Source organism: Lepidochelys kempii, chromosome 1, assembly GCF_965140265.1.
Source record: "Lepidochelys kempii isolate rLepKem1 chromosome 1, rLepKem1.hap2, whole genome shotgun sequence".
NCBI lineage: Eukaryota > Metazoa > Chordata > Testudines > Cheloniidae > Lepidochelys > Lepidochelys kempii.
In genome coordinates, this window is record NC_133256.1 from 272,348,239 (window position 1) to 272,363,848 (window position 15,610).

General features: G+C 39.6%; 1 protein-coding gene across 7 annotated transcripts in view; it reads left to right on the forward strand.

The window, feature by feature from the left end:
- The window catches only part of KITLG (KIT ligand), an 87,919-nt gene that overhangs the window by 28,911 nt on the left and 43,398 nt on the right, over positions 1–15,610 (forward strand). For all 7 annotated transcript variants that reach the window (XM_073327583.1, XM_073327584.1, XM_073327588.1 and 4 more), the window contains exon 2: positions 36–149. In XM_073327583.1, coding sequence (XP_073183684.1) covers positions 36–149 — 114 coding nt within the window. The remainder of the gene's footprint in view (positions 1–35; positions 150–15,610) is intronic.

Here is a 15,610-nt window from a genome sequence, read left to right on the forward strand (position 1 = left end):
GACGTTTATCAGATCAATATTCTCTTTTTATATAGACTTGGATTATCACTTGCTTTTATCTTCAACTGCTCCTACTTAATCCTCTTGTCAAAGCCCAAAGTCCCTGTGGGAATCCAGTGACAGATGATGTGAATGACATTACAAAACTGGTAAGTGACTTTTAAAAAAAATCCTCTTCTTAAAATATTAAACAATGGAAGGAAGTAAGGACACCTAAGTTTTAAGGAGAGATTAAAGTAAATATTCTGATACCTTTTGGATAACTCCATTCTGGAGACCAGAATGGTAAACCAGATTGGTGACCAAAAGTGTTTAGAACTGAAGGATATTTGGCCCACCTGAAATCAATTGTTGGTATTGGCCCAGTTTCTACAATATTCACATAATTAAAAAAACGCCTTTACATTAAATGCTTTTGTTAGCAGGCTTAGCAGATAGTTTCAATAAGGATTCCCTCTTTACCCTTAGATTTGATCCAGGTCACAACTGAAGCAGAATAGGGAAGAGTGATCATGTAGGATAACTTGTACTATCCTTTTATACCAGTTTGTGTTTAATAGGACTTCATTCTTCAGGGTTGTCAGACTGGCACCTGTTTATTAGAATTAAATTCAATTAAACATAAAAAAATATTCCTTAACTGTTAATCACATGAGTGCAATGTTCAGCTAAATATAGATATAAAGCCTTATCCTTGACTGGTTTAATCTGGTGCAGCTCTATTGGTGTAGTTCATTGACTGGAACTACGCTGATTTCGAGCAGCTGAGGATCTGGTCCATAGCTCTTAATTGTTCAGCAGTAAATATCCCCTAACAAGCCCTATCATCTAGAACTTCCCTTCAGCCCAAATTGTTGCTCTGATGTGGTGAAATGGTTGCTATTGTTAAGGTTGCATTAAAGACTTCAGTTTCTAGACTTCAGTGTTATGTTGCTTGCATTTAGTGCCAGCACATCTCAGATGTCCTTATCCTGTTTAATTTGGGCAGTTCTCATGTCCATCAGGCACACAGTGTATTCTCCTAATTCCTCAGTTTGTTTTCTGTGTTCTTTCTCAAACACTTAGTGCTTCACCGCAGTCCCCTTCAGCTTAATTCCAAATTATTTAAATGTTCATTCAGGATAATAGTTTCTGTTTGAAGAACATTCTGTTTTGTTTCCTCAAATGTTGTAAGAGTAACTTTAAATAACAGAACTGATTGTGAGGGTTAGCTAAATAAAGGACAAACTATTCTGAAAGAAGATCATCACCAATTTTTATGAATTGTCATATTTTCAGATGGAATAAATCTGTTAGCTCTTCCAATTTAACAATATATGGCTTAAAACTGAATAAGATGTAAACGTAGGGAGCAATACATTTGCATGCAATATGAGCATTCACACTGTTTTCCTGTGATAGCTCATCTTAATAGGATGATTAGCTTAAAAAACTTCACTCCTATATGAATTTTGTTACCTACATCCGTTACAAGAGCTAGCACCTAAGGGCTAGACCCTGCAGGTGGATCCATGTGGCAGATGACTGTGCCCGTGTGGTGAGTAGAATTTAGGCCTGGGAATAATACAGAGACTAGAAGGGAAATTTTTTCTATTTTTTCCAGTTCACTTACTTGTGTATTCTCTCTCCCCTGTATGGTCAGTTTATGTGAGTGTGTCACACACAAGTCATCACTATAAAACCACAAAAATTGGGAGCAGGACTTGGAGATAGGTGTCGTACCTTAAACTACTTTAACTCTTTTTAAAAATTAGACTATTACAAGTTGATGGTGCCCTTTTAAGTATACTGCACTATTGAGAGCTTGTCACTGGGAATGGCATAGGGAGGATATGTATTATGGGTCTTAAACTACAGTGGTTTTAGAGCCTAAAGTCTTGTCAACACTACCGGGGTAAGTTGACGTAAGTTACGCTATTCCAGCTATGTGAATAACATAACCGGAGTTGATGTAGCTTAAGTCAACTTACCGTGGTGTCTTTGCTGTGCTGTGTCTATGGGAGACTTACATTACTCTTCTCGGGAAGCTGGAGTATGGAGTCGACTGTAGAGCGCTCTGCCGTCGAGTTAGCGGATCTTCACTAGACCTGCTAAATTGACCCCTGATGCGTCAAACACACCTGTATGCAAGGGTGGAGAGTAATTCATATCGAGCACTGATTGTTCAGACTACAGCAATAGCAAAGTACAGTATTACACAGAATACTTCAAAACTGAATTGGTTCGGCAGGGTTTTCAGGTTTCTGTAACAATGGACTATGGATGAAATCATGGCTCCACTGAAGGCAATGAAAGTTGTGCTACTAATTTCAGGATGTCAGGATTAAATGCTCTTCATACATGCTATTCCCTTCCTCTCCAAAGAAACCTTTTAATACTTAAATTCAAAGGAGGTATTGCCTTTATTTTGGAAATGGCTGGGTAGTGAAATGATAGCAGTGTATTTGGAAACATGAGCTTTTATGTTGATTTGTTGCATTTCTTTTATATTCATCAACATTTTATGATCTAGAGATAGTGTATCATTAATGCATACAAATGTAGATACTCCAAAGAGGTAAGTTTCAGAGTAACAGCCGTGTTAGTCTGTATTCGCAAAAAGAAAAGGAGGACTTGTGGCACCTTAGAGACTAACCAATTTATTAGAGCATAAGCTTTCGTGAGCTACAGCTCACTTCCTCAGATGCATATCGTGGAAACTGCAGCAGGCTTTATATATACACAGAGAATATGAAACAATACCTATTCCCACCCCACAGTGGGATTGTTTCATATTCTCTGTGTATATATAAAGCCTGCTGCAGTTTCCACGATATGCATCTGAGGAAGTGAGCTGTAGCTCACGAAAGCTTATGCTCTAATAAATTGGTTAGTCTCTAAGGTGCCACAAGTCCTCCTTTTCTTTTTCCAAAGAGTTAAGTGATCAAACATTCAGTTTGGGCATCATTTAAAATATATAAATCTTTTAACTTTAAGCATTTTGGCAACATTTATGCACTTCAAAGCAAAATATCTGAATTGAAATGAAAAATGCCTCTGGTTATCACTGGTTGCAGGAGATTGAGTTACAAGGATCAATCATGCGTAAATGTGGAGCATAATAAAGTCTGTTGTTTATTATTTTTATTGCTGAAGCACCTAGAAGCCCCCAGATATGGAGCAGGGACTCATTGTGCTAGAAGTCTACATAGTGAGTTTCAGTTCTGGTGGTATAGATTTGCCTTATTTCTCCATTAACCCAAGGAACTTGTTTCAAAGTTCCACATTATATACCTTAACTGTTCCTTTCTCACTAAAACAGACTATAGTTCCAGGGATGCCACAGGAGCTAATGCTAAATGCACAATTATATCTGTTTTGCCTTGAGTTACTTTAATGTTTGTGTACAAGGGCCAAATTCTACCTTTAGTTACACTTACTGATAGTTAAATTTGTTAGTCTTGAAGGTGCCAGAAGTACTCCTTTTTCTTTTTGCAAATACAGACTAACACAGCTGCTACTCTGAAACCTTACATTTAATGTAACTCAGTTTGTCTTTATGCTGATAGCGCCTCCGTACAGAGGTTGATTTGTAAGTCATCTTACATCATCCAGTCTAGTATCTTGACCTGTCGTTCTCACCTCTCATCATGAATGTCCGGACATCAGATTAAACTCAATATGGCCACAACTGAGTTCTTGATTTCTCCCACCCGCCAAACTCTCTCCTCTCCCCTTTATTCTCACTCACTGTGGAGAACATTGCCTGGATGTCATCTTTGACTCTGTCCTCTCACTGAATCCTTATATTCAGGCCATAAATCTTGCCATTTTTTCCTAACATAGCACCTCTATAATCTGTATTTTTCCCCTCTCTGTTCACACAGCCCAAGCTCTCATCCAACCCCTCATGTCACACCTTGACTACTGCAACCTCTTCTTTCCTGGACTTAACTACTGCAATCTCTCTGCTCAAGTCTATTCAGAATTCTGCTGCTAAAATAATCTTGGCTTAGTGTCCTGACCACATCAGCTCCCTCCTGGAGTCTCTCACCTGACTCACCTTCATCTCCAAATCAAATATACACTTGTTGGCTTTGCCTAGAGCCCTTCATAACTTAACCCCACCCAGCCTATTTGTTCTAATAACCTATTGTGATGTCAACCCCTGCCTTTGCTCTGCCAGCATTCTCAGACTTTACCACCCACCAGTCAGTTTCTCCCATAATCATCTCCAGGGTTTCTTTCATGCTGCCCCTTATGCGTGGTAAAAATGCCCTGTTAAAATCTAAACAAGCTCTCTTCTCTTCCTTCTACTCTCGCCCTAAGACTTATCTCTGCTGTGATGACTACAAATGATCATCATGGCTAGGCAGTTGATGAACTATGACTATTCCTCTTCTCCTTTCTTTTTCCTACTCCCAACCTCTACCTCAATTAGATGGAATACAAATGTAACTAAGATGTGCCAGTTCTTCACCGGATTAATTTGCTTGTATGTTGCTTCCCCATCCTGTACTGTTCATAAACTTCTGTTAGATTCTAAACCCTTCTGGGCAGGGATTCAGTCTTTTCTGTGTTTGTAAAGAGACCAGCATAATGGGGACCCAGTCCCAAATGTGGTCTTTGGGCATTATCATTACATAAAGATTTAGTAGTAATAATCTGGAAGACAATGGAGTTGCTCAGGTGTAAAGGGAGTCAAAATGCATGTATAAAGTGCCTTGAGCTTAGCTGTTGTTCTATAAAACATTGTTCTAGTCTATTAAACCATATTTTATTCTATTAACATAAAAATATAGCATGCAGTTTGGAAATCAGCATTTTAGTATATATGCTATACGCCAGCACTCTACTATCAAAGTAAGGAATGAGGAACTTCCGGTAATCTCTGACTATGCGGAATGTTGGACCGTAATCAAGTTTATATTGAGTAATAGACTGAGGATCACATTTTGCTGTTATAAAGTGATGCAAGTATTGGTTTCAGTGGTGTTAGTCTGGATTTACACTAGCATATCAGAGCAGAATTAACCCCCCCCCCCTTTTTTTTTTTTTAGTCTATAAATATTTGCATGGGGAACATTTACCAAAATTTAGGATTTGAAAGAACTAGTTCCTGTAATATACTGAGGTCAGTGGGCATATATCACCATTGACTTCAGTAACAGCAGGCTCAAGTCAAAAGAGATTTAGAAAATATAAAGATTACAGAAATTATATATTTGTCTAAATAGATAGTGATTCTTCTGATTTATAATATTCTGAAGTCGCTATAATCTAGTATTGCAACATAAAGAAATACTCTATAAAATGCTCCTAAAAACACAGAATTTAAATGAGCAAAAGTGGTTTCTTTTTAGAGAAATCTTATCTACAGAACTTTTAATCTTTTTATTTAAATAAAGTTTTCTCTGAGATTTGAGTGACAATTTTAATGTAATATTCAAAATTTAATCCGTGGGAGGAGAAGTGGGTATTAGAACCGGTTCAGTCAGCCCTTTTTTAAGGGCATTTGGAAGCCATAATTTCATGGCTATAGAAGTAATTTTTTTTTAGAGCGCATTCTTCACCGCCAATCATCTGGGCTTTTTTTTTTTTTGTATTAAGGCATCTTAAGGGAAATGCACTCTGTTCGTGGAGCAAATATTCCATGTTACAAAACTAATTGCAGCACCTGTCAATAGTAGTTGTGTCACTGGTGCTATGGTAATTTTTTTTTTTTCAAAAGCAAGTAAACAGAGCTATCACACTGACCTTTTTAGAAAAAAGGTGCTAAATCTCCAGAATTGAGAACCTGCTGAGTGTACTTTCTATGATGGTCAAATGCCACCTCCAGGTCTCAATAAAATTTTCATCAAGGTCATTATACAGCACAAATAGAATAAAAAGCTCCTTCTGTTAGGAATATAAATCTTACATTTTCTTGTCTTATGTATTCTACCTATTTAAAAAGTTTTTCTTTAGACAGTTGGAGGCACAAGTAATATCTGGTATTTACAAGACTCCAACCATTTAAACAAGTGGCTTCAAACACCTCACCTATGGACTCTGTTTTTTCTGTTTGATATATTTATGAGCTCTGCATGGAGTTTGCAGACTCTGCAGCATCTGAGCTTTCATATTTAAAAAAATGTTTCTGAGGCCTGGTTGATGTAAGGCAGCTTACAGCGTTGGGTCAATGTAAGGCAGCTTACGTCAATCTAATTATGTCAGTGTACGCACTACAGCCTTGCTCCCACCAATGTAAGTGCCCTACTACACCATCATAACTCCACCTTCACAAGAGGTGTAGGGCTTACGTTGGTGTAGTTAGGGCAACGCAGTGTCCCTATAGACACTGGGTTACTTACATCTATTAACTGCCTTTCATCAATTTCAGGGCTCTGCCAGAGTTGTGAAATTGACAAGAAAGCTGGCTCCCCAGCTGGGCTGCTGCTCTTTCTCAGCTCCAAGCTGGGCTCCATCCAGGACCCCAGCTCAGGCTGCCACCTGGGCTCTCTGTGCCCAGGCTCCCGGCTCCCTGCCAGGAGCACAGCAGTTGACTAGACTCTGGTCACGGATCTCCCGCTGGGAGCTCAGCTGCCCCCCACTCCTCTTGGCTCCCCACTGGGAGCATGGCTGCACCCGGCAGGGAGCTCTGCACCCAGAGTCAAATGCAGCTGACCCATTCCTGGCAGGGAGCCAAGAAGCCCATTGCAGCTGCCCTGTTCTTGGTGGGGAGCCGAGAAGCCTGGTGCAGCTGCCCCATTTCCGGCGGAGAGCCAGGCTCCTGGCAGGGAGCTGCATTCAGAGCTGAGCCCTGGCTTTCTGCCCCTCAGACTGTCCCACTTAAGTCTGTGGAAGTGCTCCTGCTCAGGACACGAATCACCGACTGAAGGGCAGTGTGGATATGAATCAGTGCAGTAATTACTGCGATTACTGTAAGTCAACCTAAAATAGGCTGACTTAAGTTTATACTGTAGAGATGTCCTAAGTCCTCATAAGTGAGAATAGTATAACTAATCTAGTATTGTCTTCCTGAATCTTTAGACAGCCATAAACTCTGAAAAGTATAAACTTCCCAGCTAACATTAATTTAATTGGGATGTTATTTTAAGTCTAATGATGAGGTTTTAAAAATGTCCACATTAACTATTTCATTGCTGATCATTTTTGCAGCTAGAATGCAGAAGGTGGCAGGAATAAAGCCCCAGGGGGTGGAAAGTAAAAGCTGCTCTAGGGAAGGAAATGCAGAAGGAAGCAAGGAGCAGAGATCCAAAGGCAGGAAAGCAAGGAGGATGGGGTAGGAAATAGAAACAAAGGGCAGAAATGGTGTCCTAAAGGGGAGCATATTTTAAAAATTGAATGAGACAATAAGGTACTGATCAAATGATGACTAAGTTACTACTTCAATGACCTATTTTACCTTTTATCTTTCTGAAAACCTTGCTTTGATGTCTGTGGGTTGTTCTTCAGTGAATTCTGAATATTAAAATCCTAAACGTATACCTTACCCCGTGGACTGAAAAAAATGGAATTTGACAATCTGAGACAAATGAATTTGATACCCTGGACTTAAACCATTCTCATTCATTAAACTAATTTTGTTAGGACTGCCCTATTATAAATCCTTAGTGTGGTACAGTATGTTGTTCTGTGATTACAAGTTATATTAAGGTTACTGAAACTATTTCATTTTTGCCTTTTTGATTAACAGGGCTGCAGATGAAATCATTTATAATGCACCATGAGACTGTTCGCATATTATCTAAGGATTTCTCAAGGGTCAAGGAAATGTGTCTTGGAAATTCACAAAGAAACTAAAGTTCTTGGCTTTTTACAGAGATTAACATCTTATAGATAAGGCTGGTCACTTGTCACAGAATTTTGCCCCTCCAAAAATAGTCAGATGAGTCATAACAAACTTTAATAAAATCAAGGGGTTAAATCCTGGGCCCACTGAAGTCCATGGCAAAACTCTCATGGACTTCAATGGGACCAAAATTTCACCAAGGATTCTTGACTCCTCTATGATCTTTACAAAATTATATGTACTCCCACCCCGCATCCCCCTCACTGACTTGGGCTTCTGTGCCCCAGATAGTTAGCAAGAAGAGGCAGCTCTTGAGCTCTCTGCAGAGGGCTCAGGTAGCATTTCTGGTATTTGCAAGGGACCCAGACAGCAAGGCAGGGTGCTCTAAAAACGGGAAATTCTGGAACTGGTGACTTCACTGACCTCTGACAAACAATCACCCCAATTCTAGAGCTTGAGCTGAATTCTTTTTTGCATCATTCTTATTCCAAGATGTTTCCAACGTGTACAAACAGTGGGTGATCTATAAATGCCTTGTATTGCAAAAGATACTCCATGTGCATCAGGATTATCTATCAAAGGAGTTTCACCGTAAACCAGGGATCGGCAACCTTTGACACGCGGCCCATCAGGGAAATCCGCTGGCGGGCCGGGACGGTTTGTTTACCTGCAGTGTCCACGGGTTCGGCTGATCGCAGCTCCCACTGGCCGCGGTTTGCCGTTCCAGGCCAATGGGGACTGCGGAAAGCGGTGGCCAGCACATCCCTCAGCCCACGCCACTTCCCACAGCCCCCATTGGCCTTGAATAGCGAACCACAGCCAATGGAAGCTGCGATCAGCCGAACCTGCGGATGCTGCAGGTAAACAAACCGTACTGGCCCGCCAGTGGATTTCCCTGACGGGCGGCATGCCAAAGTTTGCTGATCCCTCCCCTAAACCCTGAATTTCCTGTGTTATATTATTAACATTATTTCAACAAAGTTACTGTGTTTCCTTTGAGTTTTTCACACAAAGAATCATGGAAATGTATGAGCTATACTTCCTAATTTTATGGGCCAGTCATTTGCAAACAAGTATTTTTTTTTTAAATTAAAGTAATTTTAAAACTGGAGCTAAGCAGCTAATACATGTTTCTCATTTAGAATTTGTTATAAAATCACTTTAGCCTTCTAATGAGTCCCAAGATGAAAAACTTCCAAGTTCTTTCCCAAAATGAACTTGAATCACAATGTTTATTATTCCATTTTCTTGCCTAAAGCAATACCACTGCAGAGCATAAATTCATTAGTCTGATAATTTAGTGACAGAGCTAGATCTCACTTTATTTTCCTGTAGATTTTGATAAATCTAATTACAGAAATAAATTAATATGAGAAGGTTGACCTTCTGGAAAGGAGGCTTCCAGCACAAGTGGACAGCATGGTTTCTGCCAACTTAAAGGGGTGGTACAGGAGTGTCTAAACTAGAGTAGGATTAAAAAGCAGAAAACAAAGCTCAGAATGCTTGCATATTGAACTTTAGCTGTTTACTTATCACAGCCATAACTTCTGTGGGGAAAAAATGATTTTTTTCAGGCCTTTGTAAGGAGTCATAGTTGTCAGTCCAGCCAACTTGCTGCTCAGCAGGACTACCATTAATATATACACATTTTGCTTTAAATCCAGTCCAAAATAGTGGATTGTGGGGGAGTGACAAGTTTTAAAATGGTTTTAATTATTTTTGGAATGGATAATATACTTTATCAAACAAGATACATTAGCTAGAGTTTTATTAAAATGTTCATGTTTATATTTGGTGATTTGTGATCTCTTTCTGCTTTTAAACTATGGCTAATGGCTATTTAATACTTTTCTAATATAAAATCAACTTAAACTGTGGTGTGTTTTGACTTCTGTTTTATTTAAAAAGGAAATGTCACATTTTTAATTTTTGCCATGAACAACAACCACCCTTACGTATGAGCAGTAAGACTGCTGCTCTTGATAATCTATGTGGCCACTAGAAAACAGCTGGGTTTTCAGGTATAATTGCAGTATGAGGTGATAAAAATTCTTGGAAGATGGTTCTGCAGTATCAGCACTGTCAGTTGAAATCACTGAGGAGGGGTGTAGATATGTCTAAACTATAGAAGTGTGAATTTACAGAGAAATGCAATAGGTACTATGTAATTATCAGATGTATAAAAAGTTGCCATTTAGTTCCGTTCACGGTTTTCTTTTTCTTTGACTTTCAAAATTCTCAAAATAGCTCATGATAAAAGGACTTTTCAAAACCAAAGCTCTAATATTGGATCATTTCATTGCAGAGATGCACATAACATTCCATCCTTCTTGTACAGTACTGTTTTTCTGCTCTGTGTGATAAGGGCAGGGTACTGGAATTTGTATCACTTGTGAAGCATTTCTATGGGGATTCATCCGTTTTTCCTATATTTTTTTTAAACTATATTTAAGTCAACTTTTTGCGTGTCATTCTTGACAGCATTCAACTGAATATTGAGACTCCCTATGTGACCTGATAGTGTCCATCACAACTGCCAACAGATGGTGTCTTTACTTGCTTCATTTTTATAAATAGGAAACTTGGGGCAGGTATTACAACCTGGTCCTGTATCCACTGTATGGCCACTAATCTATAGTGAGCTGACCCCCATTGCTGTGCTTAGAAGCCAACTGCGTTTGGCCTAGCTCTGGGTCCCTCTGTTACACTGTCACACTCAGACCTCTTGCCTACTGTCCTCCTTTCGGATGTGCAGTGCTGCTGCCCAGTCACCTTATATCCCAAAATCTGCCTGAGTCTCCTGCATCCTCCAATAGCTTTCACATGCACCCCTAGAGCTCCACCATTCTGGGCTTCTCGTTTAACTCCTTCAGGACAACATGGCAGGAAAGCAAGGAACACAAGCTTAGTAAAGGAGTTTCTTAACCAGTGAGTACTTTTTAAAAGCACTTGAGTGTTACACAACACAAATCTTGAAATGCACCCCCCACCCCTGGTCTGATCTCATCCCTTCTCTGAGTCTGAGGTTTGTCACCATTTCAAGATAGCCAAAGTCACTTCTGCAGGTCCTCCTTACATGTGATGATAGTTGCCTTCCCCCTACCACACACCTGCCAGAGCAACACCCTGCTCTTAATTAAGATCTATCTCAGGGTAGGTCTACACTACAAATTTACAGCAAGGTAGCTGCACCGATGCAGCTGCGTCACTGTAGCGCTTCTGGTGAAGATGCTGTAAGCCGACGGGAGAGGCAGTAGCTATGTGTACGCTGGTGCTTAGTTATACTGACCTGTGTTGGCCAGGGGTGTGGATTATTCACATCCCTGAAAGACATAGTTGTACCGAAGTAATTTTGTAGTGTAGACCAGGGCTCAGTTTCCTCGGGATGTGCTCCACTGGGATGCTCCAGCCCCTCCGCCAATCATGCTCACCCTGCCTTTGGATCCCTGTGTGTTTTTTAAAAAACGTCTCTTGGGAGTGGGTCAGCAGTTCAGAGGCAATCAAGTTGCTGGCTCCTCACTGACAGTCTTTCAGTGAGGTATCAAACACCTTTCCGAGACAGGGCAGCTGTCTGGAATGCAATTCCATAGGCTTGCCTTGGGCAAGTTTAGACAGATGTTCAATACATAATACAAAATGGAATTAATAATTTGATAGACATATCTTACTCTATTTTAGCAGGGAGCTCATCTTCCCATATATCTGTAAAGTACCATGCCAGCCTGGGCCAGAGCATAGCTCCATTGGCTTCAACTGTGCTATGCCATTTTAGACCTGTGAAAGATCTGGCCTAGGATGTTTAATAAATACATCTTAGTAAAAGCTCTTTCTGGTCAGAGTGAGAATGTATGCTCTGATTTGGCCATCCCCAAATTCCCCTTTTTTAGTTACAAATTCTACAATTGATCATAGAGAAAAATGTCTAATGATAATCTGGTATCTCTAGGGGGTGTTTTAAGGATGTTAATTCTCAGTAAATCTGTAATCTTGGCCTTTATTTTTTTTAACTGTGCATGAAAAGTGCTTGACAGGCTTTATGCCAGTAAAGTAGACCGTATACATAATGCATGCCCGTTCTTGTAGTGTTCATTGACGTGGAACAAATTTCATCTTGAACTGACCTTTCTTAAAATAATATACTATTGCTGACAGTGCTAAGTATCAAATCCCTGTAGATTATGTATGGGGAATTTTGCGCCAGCAGAAGTGTCTTCAGTGTCTTTGCTGTTTAAAATGCTGTATCCCTGAGCATAGCAAATAAACTGGAAAGACAACCAGAATATCTGTTAATGTGGCATGATGTGTGGGTGTCCTATTGGAAAGGAAAGCATAAGATTGCAACAAAAAAAAAAAAGAGTGGGAGAGGGTTCAGATTAAATAAACCAATTTAAAGAGGAAATAAAAGTACCAACATTTTCTTTAAAAATAAATCAAGGACAAATATACTGCAACAGTATTTTTCTAAAGTTCTACTTTCTACTGAGTCAGCACCTCAGAATCAAGAAGCAAAGGGCAATAGATATAGAAATACGCATGGTGAATTCAGTGACACCTTTTCAACCTCTACTTTTGGAAGGTGCATGTGCAAAAAAAGTAAAAATCAGTCAAACTATACAGATTATATAAGGGTCAAATTATATAAATATATAAGAGCATGAAGGTGACTATTCATGCACATATTCTTATATAATATGACCTTTTTAACTCCCTTTAGGAGAATGATGGAGGTCATCAAAGTGAGAGTCTCATGGTTCACCCCATGATATGAATGCAATAACATTTTGAACTTATTTAGGCATAAGTATTGCAGCTGACCAGAACTATGTGTATACAGTGACTGCTTTGAAATTTTGTATATAGTTAGAGCGGTTGCTAGTGCAAATGATTCAGTGAGTGAGAGTGTGGGAAATTAAATGGTATTGCTACAACAGCACGCAGAAAAGGAAACTTTTCTAAGTAAAAGTGCCCATAACAGAATGTCCCTTGTTCACAAGAACTGGGGTTGCTTTTCTGAACAAGGTTTAGGCCACAGTTAAAGCACTTGAGCAGGTGTTTCAAGCCATTAAGTCTCTTGGATGTAAACACATGCTCAAAAATAAACCTGCTTTGCTGAACTGGAGCATTAGTGAGCAGGATGCAGGCAATTGCTTGTTTCGGGTTTTTTTTAAACTGGTTCCCTGCCCCCCCGGAAAATTTCTCATCCAGGGTCTACCTGTTTGGGGCATTACAGGTTACTTAAAGAATGACTGTTTCATTTTCCACATATACATTTCAGATATTTCCAGAAGTTCAGTTAAAATATGGAAATGTAAACATGCTCCTCCATTAACTAATTACTCAGACTCTTCTGAAGGATAGTGCTGATACCAGTCAGGTGATACTGACAGTAGAATTCCTGTACCAAATCGGATGAGGAATGTGGGCAAAGACAAGTTAAGATGTTTGTACACCAATGCAAGGAGCCTGGGTAACAAAATGGAGGAACTAGAACTACTTCTGCAGGAAGTGAAACCACATATTCTAGGGATAACTGAAATATGGTGGAATATTAGTCATGACTGGAGTACAGGTATTGAAGGATATGTGTTGTTCAAGAAAGACAGATGGTGGAGTAGCAAAAGATGGTGGAGTAGCATTGTATATTGATGATGAGGTAGACAGCAAAGAAATTAGAAGTGATGGAATGGATTAGACAAAGTCTGTTTGGGCCAAAATCACTTAGGGGAAGAAAGCTATTAGAGGTTCCTCTGAGATAGTGCTTGGGGTGCATTATCGACTACCAACATCCAATTTGGATATGGATAGAGACCTCTTTTAATCAAATAAATACTACTTGGAATTGTGTGATTATGGGGCCTTCATTTCAAGAACATCATAAGAACGACCATACTGGATCAGACCAAAGGTCCATCTAGCCCAGTATCCTGTCTTCCAACAGTGACCAATGCCTCAAGTGCCCCAGAGGGAATGAACAGAACAGGTAATCAGCAAGTGATCCATTTTCTGTCACCCATTCCCAGCTTCTGGAAAACAGAGGCTAGGGCCACCATCCCTGCCCATCCCGGTTAATAGCCATTGATGGACCTATCCTCCATGAACTTACCTAGTTCTTTTTTTAACCCTGTTATAGGCTTGGCCTTCATAACATCCTCTGACAAAGAGTTCCACAGGCTGACTGTGCGTTGTGTGAAAAAATACTTCCTTTTATTTGTTTTAAACCTGCTGCCTGTTAATGTCATTTGGGGACCCCTAGTTCTTGTGTTATGAGAAGCAGTAAATAACACTTCCTTATTTACTTTCTCCATACCAGTCAAGATTTTGTAAACCTCTATCATATCTCCTCTTAGTAGTCTCTTTTCAAAGCTGAAAAGTCCCAGTCTTATTAATCTCTCCTCATACGGAAGCTGTTCCATACCCCTAATCATTTTTGTTGCCCTCTTCTGTACCTTTTCCAATTCCAATATAACTTTTTTGATGCACCATATCTGCATGCAGTATTCAAGATGTGGGCGTACCATGGATTTATGTAGAGGCAATTTGATATTTTCTGTCTTATTATCTCTTTCTTAATGATTCTCAACATTCTGTTCGCTTTTTTGACTGCCGCTGCACATTGAGTGGATGTTTTCAGAGAACTATCCACAATGACTCCAAGACCTCTTTATTAAGTGGTAACAGCTAATTTAGATTCCATCATTTTATATGTATAGTTGGGATTATGTTTTCCAATGTGCATTACTTTCCATTTATCAACATTGAATTTCATCTGCCATTTTGTTGCCCAGGCACCCAGTTTTGTGAGGTCCTTTTGTAGCTCTTCGCAGTCTGCCTAGAACTTAACTATCTTGAGTAGTTTGGTATCATCTGCAAATTTTGGCACCTCACTATTTACCCCTTTTTTTCAGATCATTTATGAATATGTTGAATAGGACTCATCCCAGTACAGACCCCTGGGGGACACCACTATTTCTCTCTCCATTCTGAGAACTGACCGTTTATTCCTACCCTTTGTTTCTTATCTTTTAATCAGTTACTGACCCATGAGATGACCTTCCTTGACATATCCCATGACAGCTTGCTTTGCTTAAGAGCCTTTGTTAGGGGAGCTTGTCAGTCTTTCTGAAAATTTAAGTACACTATATCCACTGGATTTCCCTTGTCCCCATGCTTGTTGACCCCCTTAGCAAATTCTAGTGAATTTGGAATGATTTCCCTTTACAAAACACATGTTGACTCTTCCCGAACACATTGTTAATTTATGTGTCTGACAGTTTTGTTCTTTACTATAGTTTCAACCAGTTTATCGATACTGAAGTCAGGCTTACTGGCCTGTAGTTGCTAGGATTGCCTTGGAGCCCTTTTTAAAAATTGGTGTCAAATTAGCTATCCTCCAGCCATTTGGTACAGAATCTGATTTAAATGATAGGTTACAAACTACTGTTATTAGTTGTGCAATTTCACATTTGAATTCCTTCAGAACTTTTGGGTGAATACCATCTGTTCCTTGTGATTTATTACGGTTTAGTTTATCAATTTGTTCCAAAACCTCCTCTAATGACACCTCAATCTGGGACAGTTCCTCAGATTTATCATTTAAAAAGAATGGCTCAGGTTTAGGAATCTCCCTCACATCCTCAGCCGTGAAGACCGATGCAAAGCATTCATTTAGTTTTTCCCCAATGGCCTTATGATGCTTGTGTGCTCCTTGACCAGATATAGATTGGAGGACAAGTGCTAATAATAGGAGGGCCAGATATTCCTGGATGTGATAGCTGACAGATTTCTTCAAGAAATAGTTGCTGAACGAACAAGAGGTGACACCATTTTGGATTTGGT